At 47.3% G+C, this 16,293-nt stretch overlaps 1 protein-coding gene across 2 annotated transcripts in view; it reads left to right on the forward strand.

The window, feature by feature from the left end:
- Window positions 1-16,269, forward strand: part of GABBR1 (gamma-aminobutyric acid type B receptor subunit 1) — a 30,999-nt gene extending 14,730 nt beyond the window's left edge. For both annotated transcript variants that reach the window (XM_055262869.2, XM_055262870.2), the window contains 12 exons: window positions 4,955-5,197; window positions 5,826-5,889; window positions 7,432-7,509; window positions 9,141-9,291; window positions 9,787-9,919; window positions 11,288-11,404; window positions 11,502-11,609; window positions 12,023-12,116; window positions 12,802-12,929; window positions 13,511-13,639; window positions 13,862-14,005; window positions 14,791-16,269. In XM_055262869.2, coding sequence (XP_055118844.1) covers window positions 4,955-5,197; window positions 5,826-5,889; window positions 7,432-7,509; window positions 9,141-9,291; window positions 9,787-9,919; window positions 11,288-11,404; window positions 11,502-11,609; window positions 12,023-12,116; window positions 12,802-12,929; window positions 13,511-13,639; window positions 13,862-14,005; window positions 14,791-14,964 — 1,563 coding nt within the window. In that variant the 3' untranslated portion in view covers window positions 14,965-16,269. The remainder of the gene's footprint in view (window positions 1-4,954; window positions 5,198-5,825; window positions 5,890-7,431; window positions 7,510-9,140; window positions 9,292-9,786; window positions 9,920-11,287; window positions 11,405-11,501; window positions 11,610-12,022; window positions 12,117-12,801; window positions 12,930-13,510; window positions 13,640-13,861; window positions 14,006-14,790) is intronic.
- Window positions 16,270-16,293: the final 24 nt, after the last annotated feature.

Here is a 16,293-nt window from a genome sequence, read left to right on the forward strand (position 1 = left end):
GAGGGGTCTTTATTGTTCAGATTTCCTTAAGCTGCAGAGTTTCTGTTTGACAATCTGTAACTGTATCTTTACTGACTCAAGGGAGAAGCATTCTACTCTTCTTTACTCTTGGGGTGGCAGGAGCAGTGGTGCCCCCAGTGGTTAGGCATGTTAGTGGTAGTGACCTGGCATGAGCACAGGGTCTGACGACCTGAGCAGGGGACCGCATCATGCTGAGCAGATTAATCCCTTTCCATCCGGGTGATTTTTTTGATGCCATATTTACCTTGAACTGAAGATTGGATAGACCAATCTTTCAATTTGAAGCCAAAGGACTACTCAAAGTATTAGCCTAGCTGCTATTTGTGCAGGTGCTCTTAGAGAGAGGCAGTCTCATGTACAGAGACTGTGTAGGGTGGCTGGTAAAAGTATGGATTAGCTCTGCTACTTACTAATAGTATAACTTTTTTTAGGCAAGTTATATAACTTTTCTGTGCCTCAGTTTTCTTATCTCTAAAATGGGGATAATAACACCTCATTGGATTGTTTGAGGATTAAATAAGGTGATATAATTTCCTCAGGAAAATGCTCGGTACGTACTAAGGACTGTACACATGTTAGCCATCATCATCATTAGAATCATCATCATCATCCTGTGTAAGGAGGGATCGATATCAATGAAACATTTCAACAAAAGAGTTAAGAGGACTCAGTGATTTGAAAGGGTCTAATGTGATTCCAAGGCTTTAGTCTCATTTACTGGGAACTGTTTGGGAGTAAGGAAAAATTGAGCTTCATCTTGGATATTTTGATTTTGAGGTTATTCATCATACATTTGCAAATGCCTCAGAGTCAGTTAGAAATATGGACTTGAGGCTGGGCGCGGTGGCTCACGCCTATAATCCCAGCACTTTGGGAGGCTGAGGCAGGTGGATCACAAGGTCAGGAGTTCAAGACCAGCCTGGCTAACATGGTGAAACCCCGTCTCTGCTAAAAATACACAAATCAGCTGGGTGTGGTGTCACGTGCCTGTAATCCCAGCTACTCGGGAGGCTGAGACATAAGAATCGCTTGAACCCAGGAGGCAGAGGTTGCAGTGAGCCATGATCGCACTACTGCACTCCAGCCTGGCAACAGAGCAAGACTCCATCTCAAAAAAAAGAAAGAAAGAAAGAAAGAAAAGAAATATGGACTTGAAATATTGGGCTGAAATTTTAGATCTGAGTATCAATAACAAAGATGAGGTTGACAGTCAAGGAAATTCACGCAGAGAAAATGTAACTTACTTCATACCCAGCATTTTTATACATGTTCTAATTTCATTTCATACTATTTCAGATAGTATTATTCTCATTTTAAAGCTGAATAACCAACTAGTGAGATTTAATAACTTGTTTGAGATTTCATAGCAGGTAAAATGATTAGAATATGAATTCATCCATTTATCTATCCAACAGACTTTCTTTTTTTAGTAGAGATGGGGTTTCACCGTGTTAGCCAGGATGGTCTCTATCTCCTGACCTCGTGATCCGCCCACCTCGGCCTCCCAAAGTTCTGGGTTTACAGGTGTGAGCCACCGCTCCCAGCCTTTTTTTTTTTTTTTTTGAGATAGAGTATCCCTCTGTTGCCCAGGCAGGAGTGCAGTGGTGCAATTGCTGCAGCCTTGACCTCCTGGGCTCAAGCCATCCACCCACCTCAGCCCCTCCCAAGTAAGCTGGGATCACGACGTATGCCACCAAGTCTGGCTAATTTTTTTTTTTTTTTTTTTTTCTTGAGATAGAGTCTTGCTCTGTTGCCTAGGCTGGAGCACAATGGTGTGATCTCGGCTCACTGCAAAACCTCTGCCTCCTGGGTTCAAGTGATTCTCCTGCCTCAGCCTTCTGAATAGCTGGGATTACAGATGCATGCCACCATGCCCAGATAAGTTTTTGTATTTTTAGTGGACATGGGGTTTCACCATGTTGGTCAGGTTGGTCTCGAACACCTAACCTCGTGATTCACCCTCCTTGGCCTCCCTAAGTGCTGTGGGATTACAGGCGTGAGCCACTGCGCCCAGCCAAGTCCGGCTAATTTTTTTTTTTTTTCTGAGATGGAGTCTCGCTCTGTTGCCCAGGCTGGAGTGCAATGGCATGATCTTGGCTCACTGCAACCTCCGCCTCCCGGGTTCAAGTGATTCTCCTGCCTCAGCCTCCTGAGTAGCTGGGATTACGGGAGCCCACCATCACACCCAGCTAATTTTTGTATTTTTTTTTTTTTTGAGACGGAGTTTCACTCTTGTTGCCCAGGCTTGAGTGCAATGGCGCAATCTTGGCTCACAGCAACCTCCACCTCCCAGGTTCAAGCCATTCTCCTGCCTCAGCTGGAGTAGCTGGGATTACAGGCATGCGCCACCACGCCTGGCTAATTTTGTATTTTCAGTAGAGACAGGGTTTCTCCATGTTGGTCAGGCTGGTCTGGAACTCCGGACCTCAGGTGATCCACCCGCCTCAGCCTCCCAAAGTGGTGGGATTACAGGCGTGAGCCACCGTGCCCGGCTAATTTTTGTATTTTTCGTAGAGACAGGGTTTCACCATGTTGGCCAGGCTGGTCTTGAACTCCTGACCTCATGATCTGCCCACCTTGACCTCCCAAAGTCCTGAGATTACAGATGTGAGCCTCCGTGCCCGGACCAAGTTTGGCTAATTTTAAAAAAAATTTTGTAGAGTTGGGTCCTCTCTGTTTTGCCCAGTCTTATCTCAAACTCCTGGGCTCAAGGAATCCTCCTGCCTTGGCCTCTGAAAATGAAAATGTTGGGATTACAGGTGTGAGCCCCCTGTGCCAGGCTGCCTTTTTTTTTTTTTTTTTTTTTTTTTAAGGCAGAGTCTCACTCCATTGCCCAGGTTGAAGTGCAGTGGCGTGATCTCCGCTCACTGCAACCTCTGCCTCTTGAGTTCAAGCAATTCTCCTACCTCAGCTTCCCAAGTAGCTGGGATTACGGGAGCCCACCAACACACCCAGCTGATTTTTGTATTTTTAATAAGGGCAGGGTTACACCAGGTTGGCCAGGCTGTCTGGAATTCCTGACCTCAGGTGATCCACCCTCCTTGGCCTCCCAAAGAGCTGGGATTACAAGCATGAGCCACCGTGCCCAGCCTGACTTGTTTTTTATAAAGCCTTTTTTTTTTTTTTTTTTTGAGGCGGAGTCTTGCTCTGTCGCCCAGGCTGGAGTGTAGTGGCGTCATCTCAGCTCACTGTAACCTCCACCTCCTGGGTTGAGGTGATTCTCTCGCCTCAGCCCTCAGCCTCCCGAGTAGTTGGGACTGCAAGTGCACGCCACCATGCCCAGCTAATTTTTTGTATTTTAGTAGAGATGGGGTTTCACCATGTTGCCCAGCTGGTCTTTAACTCCTGAGCTCAGGCAGTCTGCCTACCTCGGCCTCCCAAAGTGCTAGGATTAAAGGTGTGAGCCACTGTGCCTGGCCATTGTTTTTTTTTTTTTTTTTTTTTTGAGCAGTTTTAGTTTCCCAGCAGGATTGAGATGAAGGTACAGAAACGTCCCATATACTCCCCACATGCATAGCCTTCTACATTATTGACATCCTCCGCCAGAGTGGTACATTTGTTACAACTGATGAACCTACATTGATACATCATAATCACCCAAAGTCCATAGTTTACATTAGAGTTCACCCTTGGTGTTATATTTTCTGTGGGTTTGGGCAAATGTATAATGACACGTATCTACTATTAAATACTTTACAGAGTATTTTCACTGGCCTAATCCAATGGACATTTATTGTTACTTCATTATGGTTGGGCACAGTGCTAGATGCTGGTGATTAAGAGAGGGCATGGGATTTGGTCTTGTCCTCAAGGGTAGAACCCAGGCCCATTGCATCTTCAAAGCCCAGGCTCCTTCAAAGCCCAATGTAGTAGTGACTGCTGTACATTGCCTATGCTGTTTGCATATCTCACTTCTCTATCTCTCTAGAAAGTTGGAGAGAAAAGTGAGCAAGGCATGAGGAACAAAGTTATTTATTCTTCATTCATCTATTTCTTCTTTCATTACAGTGTGTGTTAAAACATTCCAAACCCAAACAATTATTTGTATGGTCCCCTGTGTATTACTTGTGGTTTCCCAAGAAGTAGTTGCTAAGCTTTTCCTTGTATGGTTTCTGTGAGGTAAGGAAGGAATGATGTGATTTTCTCCAGTATGTAGAATGCAGTTTCAAGAGGTTAAGTAATTTACCTACAGTTATTTAGCCAAACAAGGTTATTGCAAGGTATATGAAGTCAGGTCTCTTGACCCAGTTCATGAGAGAGTTAAAGGAACTATCATTCTTTTTAGCTTTCATGGAAAAAGAAGGTTGAGTGTTGGGAGGGGTGTGGGTAGGATTGAGTAATGGACTTCAAAAACGTGAAGGATATTTCTGTAGTTTTCAGTCTTCTGAAAGCCCTCTAAGAGGCAGTGAACTGAAAGCACACAAGAATGGCAAGAAGTTAGCACGCTGAAGAAAAATCCTCCTGGCTGGCAAGCAGAGTGAGAAGACTGCTATCACCTTTTCTAAAATCTTTTGGAATTGTAGGAGCTGTTAGATCTGGGTTAACTCTATGAAGAAAGTCAGAAGGATCAGAGAACATCAATGTCACAGCTCTTCATCCATGTCTCCTCCTTTACTCTGCCCTGCCTTCCATCTTTTGCCACTCATTATCCAGAGCGTTTATTTGTCAAACTTCTCTGTTTGCAGTTCTGAGCTAGCAACTGTACACACTAAGACCATCGGACACAGCTAGTACCTACTCTAGTCTAGTAGCTTCCGATCTAAGGCAGACACATGGGTATAGTTAAAGATTTTGAATGTACATGTGTCCAATCTGACAACAGTAACACAAACCATCCATTCAAGTAGAAGTGTTTGAGTCAGAATTGGATTGCACCCCTTCCCCCGCACCCACACACGTTTCAGTTCTTTCCTCATGATTTTTTCCTCCCAAGACATCCCAGGAATTTGTGGAGAAACTAACCAAGCGACTGAAAAGACACCCGGAGGAGACAGGAGGCTTCCAGGAGGCACCGCTGGCCTATGATGCCATCTGGGCCTTGGCACTGGCCCTGAACAAGACATCTGGAGGAGGCGGCCATTCCGGCGTGCGCCTGGAGGACTTCAACTACAACAACCAGACCATTACCGACCAAATCTACCGGGCAATGAACTCCTCGTCCTTTGAGGGTGTCTCTGTGAGTTACAACTTCCTTCATACTCCCCTGTCTTCCCAATCTTGAGAGAGACTCTCAAGAGGCACCTTCTACAAACATGCATTCTCTGTTTTTCTCAGTTACTTCTTTGCAATAATCAGTCTCCAACCAGAGAAGTAGAGATCTTCAAATTAGAAGAAGCCATCAAAGACTAGAGGGAAAAAAATGATGTATTCCATTTTTTAAACCCCTCCCCTCGTTTCTTTTCAAACTAGTCCAAATATTCATGAGTCAGATGAGAACTGTAGGATTTTGAAAGACAAAACAGTCTGAAAGGTCATCTTCTTATTCTTTTTAAAATGAAAAGATTAGTTTCCAGAGAGATTTGCTGACTTGCTTAGGCCACACAACCAGAAGCCTGCTGGTGTTCTGTCTGGGGATTTTTTCCCATTCAAATCTCATGAGTGAAGCTCCTTCTCCAAAGAATAATGTTTCTAAAATCTAGGGTATGGGCATCTGGGGTATGTCCTATATGCAGGCAAATGCCATAAATAGCATTCATTCAGAGGCTCAATTACATCAAAAACAGAAGGATTTAAAGAGTCCCTGATGTTCTCTTTCACTCCTGCTTTTGTCTCCTTTGCCTTCCTCCACATGTTCCTTCCCTCAGGGCCATGTGGTGTTTGATGCCAGCGGCTCCCGGATGGCATGGACGCTTATCGAGCAGCTTCAGGGTGAGTACAGGGGCAGGAGGGGACCGGACATGGGGGCTAGGCTGGGGCTGGGCTGGGATGCCACCTGGGGAAGAATGTCAGAGACATCACAAGATTGCCCTGGCACCTCCCCACTTCTGCCCTTCTCTTTTAACTCTGTTCATCAAGCTTGTAAATAATAATAATAATAAGCTTAGCTACAAGAAGATTGATGTCTTTGAGTTGCACTGGTTTTGCTCTTGAAGAGGTGTGCAGGCTGGGTGTGGTGGCTCACCCCTGTAATCCCAGCACTTTTGGGAGGCCAAGGCAGGCAGGTCATGATCATGGTCAGGAATTTGAGACCAGCCTGACCAACATGGTGAAACCCTGTCTCTACCAAAAATACAAAAAAAAAAAAAAAATTAGCTGGGTGTGGTGGCAGGCGCCTATAGTCCCAGCTACTTGGGAGGCTGAGGCAGGAGAATCACTTGAACCCAGGAGGCAGAGGTCGCAGTGAGCCGAGATCACGCCACTGCACTCCAGCCTGGGTGATAGAGTGAGACTCTGTCTCAAAGAAAAAAGAAAGGAGGCATGCAAATTAAAAACAGTTACTCGTTTTCCCAGTGGCTTCCATTAATTTCAGGAATTTCCCCTTGAGTGGCTTGGGTTGAGAGGTTGATGACCTGTCAGTTAGACTCTAGAAAGCTGAATCTAGGAGAACCGCTATTTTTTTTTTAAGGCAATCTGCCAAATTTCCTTGCTGTGTAAAGCTTCAATGTGTATAGCCTGGCTTCTGTAGATTGTATTTTCTTGAAACTTAGCACACAGGTATCTGCAGAACTTCTAGGAGTTAATTTTTCTGCTCCACTCGGCTCTCAGTCTTTTACGGCATGGCAAGAGAGCTATTTCTTGGCCTCCTGTGAAAAGTTTCTTTCTTCCTTTCTCCCCACCTCCACATCCTCTCAGCTCCTCTTTGTATCCAGGACAAGAGGAAATGGACTTCAGCCATGGTGAAAGGAGTGTGAGTTGGCTTTTGAAGGAAAAGTTATGGTAACGGAAACAGTTCTAGAACAGAAATCTTAGAAATGACCAAATTTTACTCAATGGCGCTTTAAGAGGCAGATATAACTTATCCAAGGAATTAAAACCCAAGCCAACGGAAGAGAATGTTCTAAAATTAAAATGAAAGCCACTGGGAAAATAGAGCCTGCCTATCATGAGAGGAAGAATAAGCAGAAATATGTGTAAAGCTTTAGAAGCCAAAATCAAAGTGAGAGACATCTCGCCGAGAGAGGTGTGAGGAATGGAATAGGTGGCAGACATATTGTGGAGCCTCCTCACTGAAGACTTTTAAACATAGATAGTCTTATTTATCTGAGTTGCCTTGGGAACCACCTTATATTGCTTTTAAGTCATGTTGCTGATTCAAGCGACTCATAGGTCCTTCCAAGCATCCTTTAGGGCCTCAGGTGAAAATAAAATCAGATACAACCATGCAAAGCTCTAGGGAAGTGGGAAGTTGAAAATGCCTAGGATCAGCTCTTTGGCTCCCTGTGGTCACTCGTTTTATTGTCGTCTGCCTAGGTGGCAGCTACAAGAAGATTGGCTACTATGACAGCACCAAGGATGATCTTTCCTGGTCCAAAACAGATAAGTGGATTGGTGAGTGGATCTTGTTTGTATTTTCCTTCAGCCCCTCTGGACAGTCAAGGGAAAAAGTCATGCCTTTGAGTAAGGATGGAATGGTGGAGACTGTTAGGTTGTAATGTGGCTGGCAGCTGGGCCAGGAGAAAGGGTTAAGTGAGAGTGAATACAACCCCTAAGGCGTGGGTAGGGGAGACTGGTGTATTTGGAGAGGGAATAGGCGGTGGTTAGCACTATTTTTAATAGTACATTGCTGGGGTAACTGGGGATTAGAGGCAGGGGGTGGGCAGAGGGCGGGAAATGGAAACTCCATTTGGGTTTCCCAGATGTCCTGGTGTCTTGATATATTTGAACCAGCTACTTCAAGCCCAGAGCTGTCTCTTTGTCTGTCTATCAGGAAAATGGTTGCTTAAACTATGGAGGTGGAGGGAAAACCTCATGTAATTGTCATCTGCCAAAATATGCTTTTTATTTTTATATGTATTTTTTAAAATTTTCCTATTTTTATGTAAGTTAGAGGTAGACGTGCAGTTGTGTTACATGAATGTATTGCATAGTGGTGAAGTCCAGGCATTTAATGCGCCTGTCACCTGAATAGTGTACCTGGTACCTAATAGGTAGTATTACATTCCTCAAAATATACTTTTTAAAGAGAGAAAGCAAGTAGTTATTCTTTGTGTACTTGGCCTAAATGATAGGACGTAGGAGAGAAACTGAAGGTGGACAAAAGGAAGGACCTACTGATAAAAGAAAGGCTCCTTCGAGATTGCGCCACTGCACTCCAGCCTGGGCGACAGAGCGAGACTCCGTCTCAAAAAAAAAAAAAAAAAAAAAGAAAGGCTCCTTGAGAATGAAGGGGAGGCCCAGCCATTGAAGAAGGCTGCCATCTGCCCTGCCCAGCAGAAATCTAGTCATTCCCAGCACTGCTGGAGTTTTGCCCTTTTTTTTTTTTTTTTTTTTTTTACAATTTGAATTTAGGACAGTGTTCTGGATTGCTATAAATGCTGCATGGCCTAAATTATTCTTTAAAAAAAAAACTAAGCAAATTGAAATTAGTTTTTTTTGGTGAACTCTGACAAATTTGAACTTCCCCCTAATAATAACTGGAAAATATATTTGGGAATATCACCCTGCCAGGATTAAAATTTCAGATTAGCTTTCCTTTTTTTGTTTGTCTCAAGATTAGGTGTCCACACTAGATACTTCAAGGCCTTTTTAGCTTTATGATTCCATAATTGTCATTTGAAACTTTGATTTGGGTTATAAGAGACCTTATAACATTTTTAAATTATCCCCTTCTTTCTCCTCCCATTTTCCTTTGCTGTAAGAAAGACAGAAAAACTTAAAGAACAAACAAAAACAAAGACTACAACTTTGGTGACATGCCTCAGCATTTCCCAACCTATGGATAGACCATTCACTCCATCTTCTCATCTCATTTCTGGTTGCTTCCTAACGGCCCCAGTGGCACTGAGCATTCTGCCTGCAGTAACCTCTGTTCAGTACAGTTAGGGCCTCATGTCCCCAGCCAATGACTGAATGTCCATCAGCAATCTAGTTCTTTGCCCTTTTCTCCTATCCCGTCTTCATTCCTTTGTCCTCCTTCCCTTCTCTTTTCCCTTCCCCTCTTCCTCCCCTGTGCCATGCAGGAGGGTCCCCCCCAGCTGACCAGACCCTGGTCATCAAGACATTCCGCTTCTTGTCACAGAAACTCTTTATCTCCGTCTCCGTTCTCTCCAGCCTGGGCATTGTCCTAGCTGTTGTCTGTCTGTCCTTTAACATCTACAACTCACATGTCCGGTAAGTTTCTCTTCTGACATTTTCCTTGTCTGCCTCTCTGAGATACTGATCGTGTTCCTGGACAGGATGAGAATGAAACCTGTGTAACTCCCATGGCCATGTATCATGGAGTTTTTCATTCTGACTTGTTGAGAATGAAAACAGGGAAACCAGATATAACCCCCACTCCTACTCTAAAGTAGCTAACTGGAAGAAAAAAGAAAAGAAGAGAAAAAAACAACCTTTGGGGCAAGGTCTCACAGTCTTGGACTCTACATAAATAGCCCGTATTCTGGTGGGGTTCTGTGCTTGGGAAGCCCTCTGCAACTCCATCTTCAGCCCCATGACTGCATTGCTTTGCCTCTCAAGGCTCCACTGTCTTCTCCAATCCTGTCTTCCTTTAGCCCCTGGCCCTGAAATTAGGGTCATGCCATTGCATGGTATTTAGAGAGCTCAGCCTCCCTGGAGAAGAGGGGTAATTCTCTCTCCCTCTCACCCTCTCCACCTCTGCCCTAGTTATATCCAGAACTCACAGCCCAACCTGAACAACCTGACTGCTGTGGGCTGCTCACTGGCTTTAGCTGCTGTCTTCCCCCTGGGGCTGGATGGTTACCACATTGGGAGGAACCAGTTCCCTTTCGTCTGCCAGGTGAGGAGGTGGTGGGCAAATTCCTTACAGGATGTGGCTCTCCCACCCGTCTCAGGAACGCCTTCCATGATTTATGATTCTGTGCCCTTTCTCCTCAGCTTTCCCTGACTCTTGTCCCTGTTCTTTCCTTCTAGCATCACCCCTCTGGTCTCTGTTTGGCTCTGTCCCTTCTTTCTGTGCCTGCAGGGCATTTTCATTCTGTAGTTTACTTGTTAGTTCCAAGGTTGCCATGGCAGGCCTTGCAGAGAAGAGGAGGGAGCCATTGAAGGCAAAGGAAGGGGATCTGCTCAAAGGTCTCCTGAACAATGGTGGCTTGTCTGTGGTATGGGGGCTGAGAATCAGAACTGTGGACTTTCCTTGGGAGCCTTTGTTGGGTTTGGAAGCATAGAAGCAGAGATCGAAACACAGCAGAGAGTTGGGGGAAAGGGACCACTGCCACACAGGGAGGAGGGGCTCTGGGACTGTTGGTACATGGAAGGTTCTAGTGCCATGGGAAGAGGCCAGCTTCAACAGTGGTAGTTGAGTGGTTCTCTGTTCCACTGGTGGAAACACCCACTCTTTCTCCTAATCTGCCTGCCTGTCGTTGCTCTCTCTGTTTCCTCTGCTCTGTGCTGTCCTGATCATACATCTGTGCACATGGCATTTCCATGCACATGCACATGCAGTTCATCAGGAATCCTCTGTTCCCAGTGAGGCCAGAGTGCAGCTGGAGAAGCAGACAATTAGCTGTAGTGCAATAGGAGAGGTTCCAGAGTAGGGATCTGCACAAAGTGCTTTGGGGGCAAAGAAGGGAACACAGCTCACTACTGGCGTGATTGGGTGGACCTCACTGAAGAGGTGGCATTTGAATACTGAAGGACAAATAGGATTTTATCAGCTAGAGAAATAGAGGAAGGCTACTTCAGGGGCATAGGGAGCATCGTGTGGCTAGAAAATACATGAAAGAGAGTAGATGAAGAGAAAGTGAGTAGTTCAGCATGGCTGGAGCGTGGGGTAGGTGTGGGGCTGGGAGATGAGCCTAGCTGGACAGGTGGGTGGGAGCATGTTGTGAAGGGTCTGTGTCACATCCAGAAGTGTTCAGGCTATAACTTATAGATACTGGGGAGTGGTTGGAGGTTTTTGTCCACTAAAGCCAGGAGGTTTTAGCAAGATCACCCTGGTGGTGTGGAAATAGAGGGTGGATGGGAGGAATTGTTCAAGGTGGGGAGACTGCCCTCCCCCTGCCGCTCTCCGTCCTGTTCACATTTTCCCACCCTCCCTGTGTCACCAGTGCTCCCTGCCCACACTCCTTTAGGGTTCTGCCTATCCCTACTGCAGTCCCGGCTACTACCCTACCCCGTTCTGCCTGTGCCCTCTCTTCCTTTCTAGGCCCGCCTCTGGCTCCTGGGCCTGGGCTTTAGTCTGGGCTACGGTTCCATGTTCACCAAGATTTGGTGGGTCCACACGGTCTTCACAAAGAAGGAAGAAAAGAAGGAGTGGAGGAAGGTGAGCTGCTGCCCAATCCTCAGCCCCCAGATCCTTGGCTCCTGGGGCACAGAGCATTTTCCCCTGGCATGCCTGTTCTCCCCACATATTTATCCAGACTCTGGAACCCTGGAAGCTGTATGCCACAGTGGGCCTGCTGGTGGGCATGGATGTCCTCACTCTCGCCATCTGGCAGATCGTGGACCCTTTGCACCGGACCATTGAGGTACCGCTGGAGAGGAGGTGCTATGGTCAGGAGAATGAGCAGGGCTCAATGGCCATCATGGCCCCGGGGCTGTGTGTGGTCTTGAGGGATGAAGCTACTTGGAGAGAGTGCCTTCCTCGTATTGGAAGCTCTTCCTTTCCTTCCTAGAAGGAGCCCCTCATAGGCCTCCAGATTCAGCTGAAGAAAGGAAGGAGTGAGGATCTGGGAAGGGTGTGTAGAACTTCCAGGCATCAGGGAAAGTGGGGAACAAGCACCTCCAAGGGTTCAGGAAAACATTCTTAGGCCTAGAATGAGATTTGGCATCAGCATTGAGGGTCTCATAGGAAAACAGTTGGAAGCCAGAGACTGAGAAGCATTGAGGAGAGGAGGGGAGGCTGGCAAACATCTTTCTTGTGACCTTGTTTCTCCCCTAGACATTTGCCAAGGAGGAACCAAAGGAAGATATTGACGTCTCTATTCTGCCCCAGCTGGAGCATTGCAGCTCCAGGAAGATGAATACATGGCTTGGTTTGTGGGATGTGGACAAAGGAGGGCAGGGATGCACAAAGGCAGGAGGGAAGGCAGGGACAGAGGGCTTGGAGAGAGAGGGGTCTTTGGAAGAGGAGATAGAGAGCTTGTCAACCCAGTTTGAACACCCTACTCTTTGTTATTGCACTAATCCTTTCTGAGAATAGGGGAGAGTTGCTCTTTTGCTATGAGGAGCTTAGGGCCCAAAGCACAGATGAAGAACTTGTGTTCAGCAGAGCAACAAGTGGGGGTAACCCCACCTCCAGACTTGACATTATCTTTTAGATCCCCCTTGGCCTTATTAACATTGTTTGATTCATGGTCACAAATTGCAAACCTACCCTCTTCCTGGAAAGCCACCTTCCCACCTGTAGGGTAAGGGTGAGGCATGTGTGGCCCAGACTGGCCTATTTCTAGATATTCAACAAGCCCTTGCCTGACTGACAGCAGCTTGCCACCATTGCTTTCCTGTGTGAATCCCAGGAAAAAGTGATGTGCTCTGGGCAAGTTGGGTGGACATAGGGGATGGGGGACACAGGGTGAGGTTTGCTAGGTCAGAGGGGTTGGATTGGAGAGGAGGGCCCCCTTTCCATTGCAGAGTAGGTGAAGGGCAGAGAGGGGATGGGGATTGAGTGAGGAGCATTGTGGTCCTTGTTGCTCAAGTGACTCTCTCCTGCCATCCTAGGCATTTTCTATGGTTACAAGGGGCTGCTGCTGCTGTTGGGAATCTTCCTTGCTTATGAGACCAAGAGTGTGTCCACTGAGAAGATCAATGATCACCGGGCTGTGGGCATGGCTATCTACAACGTGGCAGTGAGCACTGACCCCATGGCATTGACCCTGTAGGCTGACCACTGCAGCCCAGATGTGGCGGACTAGGAAGAATCAATGCTAGATCTGGCATCGGTTGCTTAGAAGTCTTAAAAAGTTTGTTAATTCTTCAGGTTTATAAAGCACTTTACAGTTTACAAAGCTCACTACAGACATTGTATCATTTATCTTGCAACTACCCAAGGAAGTAGATATTAGTATCCCCACTTTATAGGTGAGGAAACAGAAACACAGAGAAGTTAAATTGCTTGTCTGTGGTTAATGGGCTGGACTCTATTGACATTTCCTGCCAGGGACCGACTCTGGAGGACCTGGAATGTGTGCATAGAGATCCTGGGAGTTCCTGCCTTGAGGGGAGGGTTAACCAAGAGTGAAAACTGGTTTGGGACAATTTGAGATTTTTCTCAGTCTGTATTTGAGGATGATCCTGAATTTGGATCCTTTTCGATGGGAAAGTTCACCCGGAAACTGTCTGCATAGACTCCCTGCCATGGGAAGTAAACTCTGGATCTTGTCTGAGCCTGCAGACCTGAGAGACTCCCTCAATGTTTCTTTCCCTCCAGGTCCTGTGCCTCATCACTGCTCCTGTCACCATGATTCTGTCCAGCCAGCAGGATGCAGCCTTTGCCTTTGCCTCCCTTGCCATAGTTTTCTCCTCCTATATCACTCTTGTTGTGCTCTTTGTGCCCAAGGTGAGGATCTGGCTTTTCTCCCACCCTCTTTGTTCCCATGTTGCCTCCATCCCTCCTTCCTATAGTACTGAGTTCCTCTGCCCTTCCGTTCACCCTCCTCTCACTCCTCCCCTTGTTTTGGGCCCAACTCTTATCAGCATTCCTTCCACCTCCAACCTTCCATCAGCCAATCACTAGTACAGTCCTTGCTGGGCCATCCCACGCCCAAACATTTGCCCCCAGATGCGCAGGCTGATCACCCGAGGGGAATGGCAGTCGGAGGCACAGGACACCATGAAGACAGGGTCATCGACCAACAACAACGAGGAGGAGAAGTCCCGGCTGTTGGAGAAGGAGAACCGCGAACTGGAAAAGATCATTGCTGAGGTGCGGGGGTGGGTGTCAGGGTAGAGCATTGGAGTGGCGGGGTCCAGAAGGCTTGTGTCTTAGCTCGGGTTGTCTGAAGCCAAGCCTGAAATACAGGGTCAGATGTTCTTGGTTCATGGAGGGAGGGTCCTAGGAGACAACCTGTAAGGAGTGAATGGAGCAGCATAGGGGAGGGGAAAGGGCTGAGCAAGATTCTATCTCAGGCAAAATCCAGTGTCGGCCTGGCAGGTGGAGGGGCTCTGGAGTGGTAGCTATGTGGTTGACTCAGCCTCCTTAAGGCAAGAGGATGTCTGTTGGCTGTAGGTGACAACTGGAGAGAGGCAGCTGTGAGCCTCTAGTAGTCAACACTCACAGCAGCTGGGTGTTGCATGCAGCCCTAGCATAAAGGACCTGGGCAGGTGTTCACTGTGCCCCAGGCTGTCATTAGGGGCTGGTGCAACGCCAAAGAGAGGGATGTTCCAACTGGGTTGACACATCTCTCTGATTTATTGGAAGCTCTGTACACTGACTTTTGTCTCCTTCCCCACTTTTTCCTTTTGTTTTTAAATTCTCTCTTATTTCCCTGATCGCATTTTTTCTGTTGGTATCCCCATTATGTTCTCCGGCTTTTCTTGTTCTGTTTTGATTTCTCCTTTTAATTTATTCTGTCCACTTACCCTATGTCCTCCCCCTACATTTTTCTGTGCCCTTCCTCTCTTTCCCTGTGCCCTTCCTCTCTTTCCCTCCTCCCCACCCTTCCATCACCTCCTCTTCTCCTACTATCCCAATTGTGCTTCTTCCTCCAGAAAGAGGAACGTGTCTCTGAACTGCGCCATCAACTCCAGTCTCGGCAGCAGCTCCGCTCCCGGCGCCACCCACCGACACCACCAGACCCCTCTGGGGGCCTGCCCAGGGGACCCCCTGAGCCCCCCGACCGGCTTAGCTGTGATGGGAGTCGAGTGCATTTGCTTTATAAGTGAGGGTAGGGTGAGGGAGGACAGGCCAGTAGGGGGAGGGAAAGGGAGAGGGGAAGGGCAGGGGACTCAGGAAGCAGGGGGTCCCCATCCCCAGCTGGGAAGAACATGCTATCCAATCTCATCTCTTGTAAATACATGTCCCCCTGTGAGTCCTGGGCTGATTTGGGTCTCTCATACCTCTGGGAAACAGACCTTTTTCTCTCTTACTGCTTCATGTAATTTTGTATCACCTCTTCACAATTTAGTTCGTACCTGGCTTGAAGCTGCTCACTGCTCACGCGCTGCCTCCTCAGCAGCCTCACTGCATCTTTCTCTTCCCATGCAACACCCTCTTCTAGTTACCATGGCAACCCCTGCAGTTCCTCTGCCTTTGTGCTCTGTTCCTGTCCAGCAGGGGTCTCCCCACAAGTGCTCTTTCCACCCCAAAGGGGCCTCTCCTTTTCTCCACTGTCATAATCTCTTTCCATCTTACTTGCCCTTCCATACGTTCTCACATTTGGCTCCGCCTGAATTTTGCTTCCTTTGGGGGCTCATTCTTTTCGCCAAGGCTCACATGCTCCTTGCCTCTGCTTTGTGCACTCATGCTCAGCACACATGCATCCTCCCCTCTCCTGCGTGTGCCCACTGAACATGCTCATGTGTACACACGCTTTTCCCATGTGCTTTCTTCATGTTCAGTCACAGGTGCTCTTGGGCGCCCTGCATTCACAGCTACGTGTGCCCCTCTCATGGTCATGGGTCTGCCCTTGAGCGTGTTTGGGTAGGCATGTGCAATTTGTCTAGCATGCTGAGTCATGTCTTTCCTATTTGCACACGTCCATGTTTATCCATGTACTTTCCCTGTGTAACCTCCATGTACCTTGTGTACCTTCTTCCCTTAAATCATGGTATTCTTCTGACAGAGCCATATGTACCCTACCCTGCACATTGTTAAGCACTTTTCCCCAATTCATGTTTGGTGGGGCCATCCACACCCTCTCCTCGTCGCAGAATCTCCATTTCTGCCCAGACTCCCCCCATCTCCATTGCATTCATGTACCACCCTCAGTCTACACTCACAATCGTCTTCTCCCAAGACTGCTCCCTTTTGTTTTGTGTTTTTTTGAGGGGAATTAAGGAAAAATAAGTGGGGGCAGGTTTGGAGAGCTGCTTCCAGTGGATAGTTGATGAGAATCCTGACCAAAGGAAGGCACCCTTGACTGTTGGGATAGACAGATGGACCTATGGGGTGGGAGGTGGTGTCCCTTTCACACTCTGGTGTCTCTTGGGGAAGGATCTCCCCGAATCTCAATAAACCAGTGAACAGTGTGACTCGGCACCTTGCACTCTTCC

The sequence above is a fragment of the Symphalangus syndactylus genome, chromosome 23 (assembly GCF_028878055.3).
Source record: "Symphalangus syndactylus isolate Jambi chromosome 23, NHGRI_mSymSyn1-v2.1_pri, whole genome shotgun sequence".
Classification (NCBI taxonomy): Eukaryota; Metazoa; Chordata; class Mammalia; order Primates; family Hylobatidae; genus Symphalangus; species Symphalangus syndactylus.